The 13,072-nt window shown below is 34.4% G+C and overlaps 1 protein-coding gene across 1 annotated transcript in view; it reads left to right on the top strand.

Moving 5' to 3' along the window:
• Positions 1 to 13,072, top strand: part of LRP1B (LDL receptor related protein 1B) — a gene marked incomplete at both ends in the record, with an annotated part of 1,929,155 nt that overhangs the window by 1,676,775 nt on the left and 239,308 nt on the right. Inside the window, 2 exons of the mRNA XM_080928219.1 lie at positions 6,342 to 6,525; positions 7,792 to 7,877. Of these exons, the coding sequence (XP_080784345.1) occupies positions 6,342 to 6,525; positions 7,792 to 7,877 (270 nt within the window). The remainder of the gene's footprint in view (positions 1 to 6,341; positions 6,526 to 7,791; positions 7,878 to 13,072) is intronic.

Raw genomic sequence — 13,072 nt, 5'->3', positions numbered from 1 at the left:
AGTAAAAACATCACTCTTTGCAGATGACATGATCGTTTACTTAAGTGACCACACAAATTCCAGCAGAGAACTCCCACAGCTGATAAACAAGTTCAGCAAACTGGCTGGATATAAAATTAACTCAAACAAACCAGTAGCCTTCCTATATTCAAAGGACAAACAAGTGGAGAAAAAAATTAGGAAAAAGATATCCTTCACAATAGTCATAAAAACTATGAAATACCTTGTGTGACTCTAACTAAGCAAGTGAAGGACCTGTGGGACAAGAACTTCAAACCTCTAAAGAAGGAAATTGAGTAAGATTTCAAAAAATGGAAAGATCTCCCATGCTCATGGATTGGAGGGATCAACATTTTAAAAATGGCCATCCTACCAAAAGCAATCTACAGCTTCAATGCAATCCCCATCAAAATTCCAACCCAGTTCTTCATTTACTTGGAAAGATAAATGTGCAATTTCATCTGGAATAACAAAAGACCTAGAATAGCAAAATCCATCCTCAACAACAAGAAAACATCTGTGGGAATCACTATCCCTGACCTGAAGGTATATTACAAGGCAATTGTGCTGAAAACTGCATGGTACTGATACAGAAATAGGCATGTGGATCAATGGAATAGAATAGAAGATACAGAAATGAGCCCTCACCTATATGGTCACCTGATTTTTGACAAAAAAGCCATAATATTCAATGGATAAAGGACAGCCTACTCAACAAATGGTGTTGGTCCAACTGGCACTCAGCATGCAGAAGGATGAAAATAGTCTCTTTCTTATATCCTTGTACAAAGATTAAGTGTAAGTGGATCAAAGAACTCCACATTAAACCAAATACACTAAAACTATTAGATGAGATAGTAGGGAAAACCATAGAACATATAGGCAAAGAGGAAAATTTTGTGAAGTAAACACCAATGGCTCAAGCTCTAAGGTCAAAGATTAACAAATGGGACTTAATGAGATTGCAAAGTTTCTGTAAGGCTAAGGACATTGTCAAGAAAACAAAACGGCTGCCAACAGAATGGGAAAAGTTCTTCACCAACTCCACATCAGATAGAGGCCTCATATCCAAGGTATACAAAGAACTCAAAAAGCTAGACACCAGAAAATCAAACAACCCTTTTAAAAAATGGGGTACAGAGCTAAACAAAACATTCTCCAATGAGGAATATGGAATGACTGAGAAACATCTAAGGAAATGCTGGACATCCTTACCCATCAGGGAAATGCAAATCAAAACAACCCTGAGATTCCACCTCACACCAGTCAGTTTGGCCAAGATCCAAAACTCAGATGACAACAGATGCTGGCAAGGTTTTGGAGAAAGGGGAACACTTCTCCACTGTTGGTGGGGTTGTAAACTGGTACAACCACTCTGGAAATCAGTCTGGCGATTCCTCAGAAATTTGGACATAGTACTACCTGAAGATCCAGCTATTCCACATCTGGGCATATACCCCAGAGACACTCCAATATACAACAAAGGTATATGCACCACAATGTTTATAGCAGCTCTATTTATAATAGCCAGAAGCTGGAAAGAACCCCGATGTCATTCAGCAGTTGAATGGATACAAAAATTGTGGTACATTATACAATGGAGTACTACTCAACTATCAGAAACAACGGCTTGACCAAATTCTTAAGAAAATGTTTTCATCTAGAGAATATCATCCTGAGTGAGATAACCCAGTCATAAAAGAACAGACATAATATGCAGTCACTGATAGTGGGATGCTAACCCCAGAGGCTCGGACTACCCCAGAAACAACTCACAGACTGTGTGAAGTTCAAGAAAAAAAGAAAACCAAACAAACAAACAAACAAAAAAATCATTATGCTCAATCCTTACACACCAAGAAAACATTGACTAATTCCGGGTTACATCCTGTTTAAATGTACTTTTTGCTCATTGTAACTAGTAAGACCTTAATGTAGGTATCAAACCTTAAAAAAAGAAAAAAAAAGCTAAGTACTGACAAAATGTATTTGTATATATTTATGCAAAAATGTTTAATTTTTTTTCTTTTATCTTTGTTTTTTAAAATAAATTAAAAATATACTAAAATAAAGTAAAATAAAGCTATATTTTTCACAAAAGGAAATTGTAATCATTGAGTAAAGTTTATGTTTATTATTATGAATAAAATATTAATAAAATTTAAATATTATATATATAGATATAGTTAGTTAGTAACTTTTATTTACCTCATATAAATGTTGTCTGAAAGGCTTATTGATGAAAAAGCTCACCCTATTTCTTTCTGAATTCTGCCTATATGGTTCAATTCAGTTGTTATGGTACAAAGTCTTCTTCAAGTTGAATAATTCACATTGACTTCTCTTGGCTTTTCAGAGAATTGTTTTGCTTGACTTCAAACTAACACTGGCAGTCTGTTTTTATCTTTTGGTTCCTTCTGTTTTTACCTTGTTTAACTTGGTCTGCCTGCAACCAGTGTCTATTAAACAGAATTGTAAAAGCTGCCTCTCATCTCCATGAACTGAACTACCAACAACTGTACGCCAATGCCCTGCCTCTCAACTCACTGACTCAATCAAACTAAATAATTTAATTCCAGAGAAATGGGAATAAAGGCATGTTCCACCATGCCATTGATCCCAATTTAAGCAATTCTTTACCTAAAACTTGCTGTATACTAGGTTGGCCATGACCTCAGAGATCTGGTTGTCTCTGACTTCTGGGACTAAAAGCATGTCTGTAGTACAGCCTGACCACCCAGACACAGAAGATTTTTGGATGTGATCTCTTGCCCAGCAGTCATGTTGCTGGATAAAATTTTTCTACACTGTGTAGTTGTAAAGATACTTTAAAAAATAATAAAAATTGAACAACTGTGTCATTTCAAAAATTCTAAGCATTTTCAGAAAATAGATGATATGAATATTCACACTATTTTCAAATAAAATTTCAAGTAATGGTGTGATCATTTCTGTAATATGTAGAAACAGAACAAACCTTTAGGTTTTTTTTTAATGGCGTATTATCCTAATATAATTTTATATAGAAACATGTTAATTGTTTAGGAATAAGACTTTGAAATTAAAAGAAGATATTGAATTAAGGAAAAATATTTTAAATTATTTCCTTTTAAAAATTATAAACTATTTTAAAAACCTCAATATATGTAAAATATTCAAATATTTACATTTAATAGATTACTTTTCTGTTTGATTTATTGAAATCATATATAAGATAAATGCTGATGTCAGCCTGAAACAGGAATCTACAATGATTTCATGATGGTCATTTAGGAAGAGATGTTCTACAGGGCATGCAGCCATTCTAATGAAGTAATCACTTGCCTTAAAAGGCACATTGATTCAATATATGTGTTAAACAGTCAGGTTCTGGCTTCTTGATGACATTATCATGTGATATAATTTTCAGTATATTTTAGTGGTTATTTTATTGTTGGATATATTTTTTACTTATATTTACTTACATTTCAAATGTTACCATTTCCCTTGTTTCCCCTCCTTAAACCCCCTACCGCATACTCCTCCCTCTGCTACTATGAGAGTGCTCCCCTATCCACCCTCTCCCACCTCCCTGCCCTGACATTTCCCTATACTAGGGCATCGATCCTTGGCACTACCAAGGGCTTCTCTTCCCACTGATGCCCAGCAAGGCCATCCTCTGCTACATATGTAGCTGTAGTTTGGCTCCATCCATGTGTACTGTTTGAATAGTGGTTTAGATCCTGGGAGCTCTGACTGGTTGGTATTGTTGTTCTTATGGGGCTGCACACCCCTTCAGCTCCTTCAATCATTTCTCTAACTCCCCCATTGGGGACCCCGTTCTCAGTCCAAATGTTGGCTGTGAGCATCTGCCTCTGTATTTATCAGGTTCTGGCAGAGCCTCTCAAGAGACAGCTATATCAGGCTTCTGTCATCATGTACTTCCTAACATCAGCAATATTGTCTGGGTTTGGTGGCTGTATAAGCGCAGAATACCCTGGTTTGGCAGTCTCTGGATGGCCTTTTCTTCAGTCTCTGCTTCAAATTTTGTCTTTGCATTTCCTCCTGTGAATATTTTTGTCCCCCTTCTAAGAAGGACTGAAGCATTTGCACTTTGGTCTTTTTTTCTTCTTGAGCTTTACATGGTCAATGTGAATTATATCTTTGTTAATCCGAGCTTTTGGGCTAATATCCACTTATCTATGAGTGCATACCATGTGTGTTCTTTTGTGACTGGGTTACCTCACTCAGGATGATAGTTTCTAGTTCCATTCATTTCCTAATAATTTCAGGAAGTCATTGTTTTTAATAGCTGGGTAGTACTACATTGTGTAAATGTACCACAATTTCTGAACCCATTCTTCTGTTGAAGGACATCTGGGTTCTATCTAGCTTCTGGCTATTACAAATGAGGGTACTATGAACATAGTAGAGCATGTGTCCTTGTTATATGTTGGAGCAACTTTTGGATATATGCCCAGGAGTGCAATAGCTGTGTCCTCCAGTAGTACTATGTCCAATTTTCTGAGCAACATCCTGACTGATTTCCAGAGTAGTTTCACCAGCTTACAATCCCACTAAAAATAAAAGAGTGCCCCTCTTTCTTCACATCCTGGCCAGCATCTGCTGTTGTGACTGGTGTGAGGCTTTTATCTTATCAAATTATTCCTTTTATCTTACATCTCTTTATTTAAAATTGAATGCCACAAGGAATTTAGTACTTTTACTGTGTCCATGCATGTGAGAACATGTATGTGTACTGTGTCTGTGTAATCATACATGCTGATGTTCATGTAGGTTAAGAGTCAGTGCTAGATGTCTTCCTGGATCACCCTCTATTTTATTTTTTGTGAAAATGTTTTTGTTTCCGAACGTAGTTCTCATTTGGTTTATACATAAATATGGAAGATCTAAACTAAGGTTGTCTTGCTCAGACTGCAGGCACTAAGTCCCCGCTCACCTTTAGTATTTTCCATTATTCATGTTTTTCAGTGCACAGTACAATTCCGTTTATGAAATTCACCTACTTAGTTTATGTAGCTCTTCTTGGTTCACTTGTTCAGGCCCCAGGATGGGTTTACTGATAGACATTAGTGTTTCAACCCAGATATGAAGAGGAATCTGCAATCAGAATATTGTTTCTGACGTGCTTCCTAGACTGCAAGTGGATTCTAGAACAATGCATCTTATTGCTGAATATTATGAGATCAATGTCAGTAGAAACTACTGAAGTTGGAAGTTCAAAGGGCTTGGGACAGTGGTTCTCAGCTTACACTTATGACCCTTTCAGAGATTGAATGGCTCTCTTACATCGGCTGCCTAAGATCATCAGAAAATCACCTATTTACATCATGATTCATTATGATTCATAACATTAGCAAACTTAGAGTCATTAAGCAGCAAAAAAGCAATTTTTATGGTTAGAAGACAGTACAACATGGAGAATTGTATTAAAGGGTTCCAAAATAGGGAGGTTGAGAACTACTGTCTTAGGAGTTTTATATAAAAATACTCAGGAAAATATATGTATCTAAATCCTGAGCATGCTAATGTGCTGATATTAACTCTCTGCTTTTCAATGGATATTTTATTTTAACATATGAGTTACTATTATAAATATGTGAAGCCCGATAGACTTCTTAGAAGATAAAAGGCTCTGCTATCTCATTCAGAAATAAATGATCAAAGCAATAAAATATTTATAGTAAACAGCTGTATGAGTTCAGTTTTAGCAATTTAAATTTTGCTCCTTTCTTAGCTCTCAATACCCACAAATTATCTTATTTAAAGAATACAGACTAGATATGGTTTAACAACAAGAAAAATCTGCCAAGAACAGTTTCAGTCCACAGTAAAATTTCTCATATGTTATTCAAAGTTTCTGTGATTTTCATTTCATATTTATGTATTTACAAATACATAAATATTTACATGGATACACCTGTATATTTAAAAAGTTAATGAAAATGATGAGAGGAATATGAAGGAGAACAGGAATGGTTATATGGGAGGGTTTGTAGAGAGGAAAAATGAGGTGTAAATTATGTAATTAAACTCTAATATAAAAAAATAAAAGAAACTTTTGGAGAGATCATATCTAAGCTATGGCTGAGGTCTATGTTTTCTTATGCTGATTTCTCTGGTTATAGAGGTGTTAAGCCACTTCTAATCCCTTAAGATTTAAGATGTCATTGCTATTTTATCTTAATATATGTAATTTTACCAAATCTAATTGTCAGGTGACAGGATGATTTTCCTGTACCTATTTAATGTCTTTCTAGTGTAAGCCTCACTAAGGAGATAACCAATAGCACCCAGCAATGGCAATAACATCAGCTGACCATTCTCATTTTTTTTCTCAGTGTAAATGCTGGCCTGGATTCCAGCTGAAGGATGATGGTAAAACATGTGTAGACATTGATGAATGTTCTTCGGGATTCCCCTGTAGTCAGCAATGCATCAACACGTATGGAACCTACAAGTGTCGCTGTACTGAAGGCTATGAAACACAGCCTGATAACCAAAATGGCTGCAGGTCACTCTCAGGTAGCAAAATGAATTTGCCCATGATCCAAGCTTAGTGACAAAAATGGATTTTGAAGGTTATAGTCATTTTTACTGAATTCATTCCATGTTCCTGTTTCTGAGAATTCGACTTTCTTCAAGATTGGAATCTATTACTGTGACTTTTTACATTGGACATGTTCTACTCTCTTTAAAGGAAGATTGAATTCTTGTCTTATAAAGTCTGAAGAGCTTCTGTGATGCGGAGAGTGCATGCTTATGATATAACTGCTCCCAGCATGCTTTCTCTGTGGCAGATATTATTATCACATATTTGCCAAGGCTGAGCAACAGTAATGTAACATCATTGTGATTAGTTTTTTTTTTTGTATCATTGGCATTATACATACATGCCACAGTAAAACCATAATGGTAACAACATAGATCCTACTATATACGGTCATATCAATACTTTAGCTGTTAAGAATATTTTAAAGTTCTGTTTAGTACAGGCATTCTGGTTTTCAAAAACAAGACATATACTTTTAGACTCTTTTATGGGAGAAATCAAATATATCAAAATGAAAAGAGAAATTAATATATAATTGTTAAGGTGAGCAGGTGGCATAGAAGACAAATTATATTTCCTTTAATTTTTAGATGTCATGAAAATATTGACTTCATTTAAATATTTTTCCAAGTAAATGTATATACAAAACTTTGAACTGTGTTTCTTTAAGAATTTATTTTACTGCTAAGTGAAAACTACAGAGTACCAATTTCAAGTTTATAAAATCTCATAATATACTGAACATTTTGTTCTGTTTTGTCATAAAGTTTGTAGCTTTGAAAAATCATGCCAGCCAAACATTTGTGAGAGAATTAGCCATGTACCAAATATTAAAATGCACATAATGAAAAATGGCAAAATTTATAAAATCAACTCAACATCTGGAGCTTAGAAATGGTTATTATGAAGGAATTTCTGCCTATCTGAATGTTTGACTCTACTTTGAATTTAAACATATTATCTTTTTCTGAAATACTTCACAAATATAGTATTAGATATTGTATTAATACATAATTGTCTAAAGAACTGAGGGTAAGAGTAATATATGTTGAATTACTTATATACCCTGCTTTACATGCATTTTTGTGCTGGACTTCCTGAAGTCCTGAGGAGTTTTTCTGTTATTACTCAGAAAAGTTCTATATAGTTATTTACATTGCTAAAACCTGAATGAATGAAAGCCTGAAAAGGAAGCCAGACGTGTCCAATGTCTAATACAATCTCCCACTTGGTTTTAGATGAAGAGCCCTTCTTAATTCTTGCTGACCAACATGAAATCAGAAAAATTAGCATGGATGGCTCCAACTACACACTTCTAAAGCAGGTATGCTAACTCCAGGATGGTGACACAGTGAGTGTTGTTCCACATGTATCAATAAAGTTAGGCTCATAGAGCACCTAATACAATGTATCTATCCATGTATGTACAAAAAGCTATCAGTTGTTTTGACTGTGATTAGCAAAGTGTCTCAAATTGAGTTATGATGCTTCACAGAGAAAAGAGAAGATGATAAGAATAGCATATGCTAACAGTTGTCTTAGGAGTGCTGTGTTAGAGTGTCTCACATACTAGAAGAGGCACAGTGTTCTTTTACGTAATTTAATATTCTGTTCAAATTAGTAGACATACTGTCAATTTCCTGATGTTGTTTCTTGAAGATGAATGGGATTTTTTTATAACTAATTTAAATAATCTGGTCTTTGTATGGTGCTATATCATTTACAGAGAAATCATTAAGTATCCAATTTATAAACTCAACTGAGATACAAAATTTTCTCTATAGCTACCATTTCAGTGACAAATCCTTGATTTATTTTTCCAAAGTTGTGAACCTCAAGACACAAAATCAGAATGGTTTTATTGTCTTTCATAGCTATGTTTCTAGATTTTTTGACAAAATGAGGTATTTTTTCCATGAAACATTTGAAACTATATAACATAGTATAAACACTTTAATATACTCCTGACTCCTGTTGGCATTTGCATTGCTGCCCAAGATGAACTCATGAATGGAAATATAGTTCAAATGCTAGATAGCAACATATATAGAAATGTAAAAGTCAGGGTTATTAAAAGTTCACAACCACTTCTATATTTCTGTGAAAAGTATTTATTAATGGTGACCACTCAGTGATGAAACAAGCTAGAAAGACCAAAAATTAAATAAAAAATTAAAAACTTTGAATATTGCCTGAGGGTTTCATGAGATATATCATTTTTGGTATACATAATCATTTCATCATAATATTAAATTTTAGGTATTTCCAAGAGCATAAACCTTTTTGAATGTAGTATCTAAAAATAAAAAAGTGATAAATAATTTTCTTGATAATTTGTTTCTACCCAAACAGATTAAAATATATTATCTTAAAACTAATTTTTGTATACATGCTTAGCAATGTTGCTCTTTCTAGTCTTTTAAATTTTACTATTAAATAAAATGAGTAAACAATTTATAATTGTGTTACAGAAAATTATAATAAAAGGTAGAATTTTTAGTACATATACATTAAAATATGATTGTCCTAATCAAAATGTAGTTTAATTCATATGTCATATTTACAATATGTACTTTAATAAATTTTATTGTCATAATGAAAATTAGTCTAATGTCTTTCTTTTTTTAGTTAAACAATTTTATTTTAATAAAACAAAGGTAAATGTACAAATTTTAAGCATTTTTTGCATAAAAGTATATGAATACATTTTTCCCGTACTTGATTTTTTTAAAGGTTTGATAGTATGCATTAAAATCTTACTAGTTACAATGACCATAAAGTACAGGTAAGACAATATCTAATATGGAAATAGTCAAAGTTTTCTTGGTTTGTAAAGATTAAGCATAATGGTTATTCATTTTCTTTTTTCTTTTTTCTTTTTTTGGCCTTTATTTTTCTTGAACTTGGTATAGTCTGTGAGTTGTTTCTGGGGTGTTCAGAGCTTTCTGGAGTTAGTATCCAATTATCAGTGACTGCATATTATGTCTGTTCCTTTGTGACTGGGTTATCTCACTCAGGATGATATTCTCTAGATGCATCCATTTACTTAAGAATTGTATAAAGTCCTTGTTTCTGATAGTTGAATAGTACTCCACTGTGTAAATTTACCACATTTTTTGTATCCATTCATCTACTGAAGGACATCTGGGTTCTTTCCAGCTTCTGACTATGATAAATAGGGCTGCTATGAACATTGTGGTGCATGTGGCTTTGTTGTATGTTAGAGCATCCCTGGGATATATTTACAACCCCATCAACATTGGAGAAGTGTTCCTCTTTCTCTGCATCCTTGCCAGCATCTGCAGGCATCTAAATTGTTGATCTTAGCTCTTCTGGTTGGTGTAAGGTGGAATCTCAGAGATGTTTTGATTTGCATTTCCCTGATGGCTAATGATGTAGAGTACTTCCTTCGATGCTTCTCACAAATTCCATATTCCTCAATTGAGAACTTTTTTTTTAGCTCTGTACCCCATTTTTAATAGGGTTGCTTAATTCACTGGTGTCTAGCTTTTTGAGTTCTTTGTATACCTTGGATATTAGGCCTATATCTGATGTGGGGTTGTTAAAGATCTTTTCCCAATCAGTGGGCTGAGGTTTTGTTTTCTTGACAGTGTCCTTAGCCTTACAGAAACTTTGCAATCTAATTAAGTCCCATTTGTCAATCTTTGACCTTAGAGCTTGAGCCATTGTTGTTCTGTTCAGGAAACTTTCTCCTGTGCCTATGTGTTCTAAGGTTCTCCATACTTTCTCATCTAATAGTTTCAGTGTACCTGGTTAATGTGGAGATCTTTGATCCACTTGCACTTGAGCTTTGTACAAGGAGATAAGAAAGGGTCTGTTTTCATTCTTCTGCATGCTGAGTGCCAGTTGGACCAACACCATTTGTTGAATAGGCTGTCCTTTTTCCATTGAATGTTTACAGTTCCTTTGCCAAAAATCAGGTTACCCTATATGTGAGGGCTCATTTCTACATCTTCTATTCTATTCCATTGATCCACATGCCTATTTCTGTACCAGTACCATGCAGTTTTCAGCACAATTGCCTTGTAATATAGCCTGAGGTCAGGGATAGTGATTCCCACAGATGTTTTCTTGTTGTTGAGGATGGATTTCACTATTCTAGGTCTTTTGTTATTCCAGATGAAATTTCACATTTCTCTTTCCAACTCAATGAATAACTGGGTTGGAATTTTGATGGGGATTGCATTGAATCTGTAGATTGCTTTTGGTAAGATGGCCATTTTAAAAATATTGATCCTTCCAATCCATGAGCATGGGAGGTCTTTCCATTTTCTGAGATCTTCTTTGATTTTTTTTTTTTTTTAGAGGTTTGAAGTTCTTGTCATACAGGTCCTTCATTTGCTTAGTTAGAGTCACACCAAGGTATTTCATAGTTTTTGTGACTATTGTAAAGGGTATCTTTTCCATAATATCTTTCTCCACATGTTTGTCCTTTGAATATAGGAAAGCTACTGGTTTGTTTGAGTTGATTTTATATCCAGCCACATTGCTGAACTTGTGTATCAGCTGTAGGAGTTCTCTGGTGGAATTTGTGGTGTCACTTAAGTAGAATATCATGTCATCTGCAAATAGTGATGTTTTTACTTTTTCCTTTCCAATTTGTGTCCCTTTGATTTCTTTTTGCTGTCTAATTCCTCTGGTCAGGACTTCCAGTATTATGTTGAATATGTACGGGGAGAGTGGGCAGCCTTGTGGAGTTCCTGATTTTAGTGGGATTGCTTCAAGTTTCTTACCGTTAAGTTTGATGTTGGCTGTATATTGCTTTTATTATGTTTAGGTATGGGCCTTGGATTCCTGCTCTTTCCTAGACTTTTAACTTGAAAGGGTATTGGATTTTGTCAAATCCTTTCTCAGCATCTAGTGAGATGACCATGTGGTTTTATCTTTGTTTATATTAAAGACCAGCCTTAGACCATGGTGATCTGGTAGAATGCATGGGAGAATTTCAATCTTCTTATATTTATTGAGGCTTTTTGTGACCTATTATATGGTCAATTTTGGAGAAGGTGTGTGAGGTGGTAAGAAGAAGGTGTATTTTTTTATTTTAGGATGAAATGTTCTGTAGATGTCTATTAATTCCAATTGGTTCATAATAACTTCTGCTAGTTTTACTGTGTCCTTGTTCAGTTTCTGTTTTCATGATCTGTCCATTGATGGGTGTCCGTTGTTGAGGTCTACCACTATTATTATGTGGGGTGCAATATATTTTTTGAGCTTTAGTAGGGTTTCTTTTATGAATAGGGGTGCTCTTGTATTTGGAACATATATGTTAAGGATTGAGAGTTCCTCCTGACAAAATTTCCCTGTAAAGAGTAAGAAGTATCCTTCCTTATCTTTTTTGATAACTTTTGGTTGAAAATCTACTTTATTCGATTATAGAATGGCCACTCCAGCTTTCCCCTTGGGCTGTTTGCTTGAAACTTTTCCCCAACCTTTTACTTTGAGATAGTTAGTGTCTGTCTTTGTCTCTGAGATGAGTTTTCTGTATGTAGCAACATGCTGGATTTTCTTTATGTATCCAGTCTGATAGCCTATGTCCTTTTATTGGGGAATTGAGTCCATTTATGTTAACAGATGTTACGGAAGAGTGGTTCCTGTTTCCCGCTGTTTTTGCTTTTAGAGGTAGAATTGTGCCTGTGTGTCTTTCCTACTTTGGTTTTCTTGCTTAGGTATTTTCTTATTTCTACTAGGATGTAGTTTCCCTCATTGTATTGGGTTTTCCACCTATAATTCGTTGTAGTGCTGTGTTTGTGGTCAGATATTGTTTAAATTTAGTTTTGTTCTGGAATATCTTGATCTCTCCATCTATGTTGATTGAGACTTTTGCTGGGTATAGCAGCTTGGGCTGACACTTGTGTTTTCTTAGGTTCTGCATGATGTCATATATAGAAAATGTACTTTAATAAAATGTATTGTCATAATTAAAATTAGTCTTGTATCTTTCCGATGTGTTATATAATTCAATTATAACAGAGTCTTTATTCCAGCAAAATTGTATAAAGGAACAACTCACATTTTTCTAAATTAATCATCTGTATGAAAGGGAACAAACCTTCAACTACAGGAAAAAAAGTCAAATAGGACTTTGATGGAACTAACTTTTTAGCTTAGAAGCCGAAGAGATTACTTAGTTTGGGCACATCCTTGGTTGTAATGTTTTTATATCTGATTCTTCAGAGAGAACAGTACTATTTCCTGTGGCCATTAAAGGACAACTTCAGATAAATGTCCACCCTTGGCTGGATTGGAAATGTTTTAATTTCTCTGTACTAGCAGCTTTAATTCATTATACTAATGCTGCTAAATTTGGATCTAAATTACCATTATATAAATGAATTTGCGTTAAGAATATAGAGGACAACGACTCAGAATTACAGATAATTTCGTACCTAATTGATAGATTTATATATTCTCCTTACAAAAGCTCTCTATTCAACCCTGTGAGTTTGTCACACCATCACAGAATCCTTATCTATACTTAGTATTCTACTAAAGAGA

This window comes from Micromys minutus, assembly GCF_963924665.1.
Source record: "Micromys minutus genome assembly, chromosome: 13".
Classification (NCBI taxonomy): Eukaryota; Metazoa; Chordata; class Mammalia; order Rodentia; family Muridae; genus Micromys; species Micromys minutus.
This window is presented reverse-complemented; position numbering and strand designations above follow the sequence as displayed.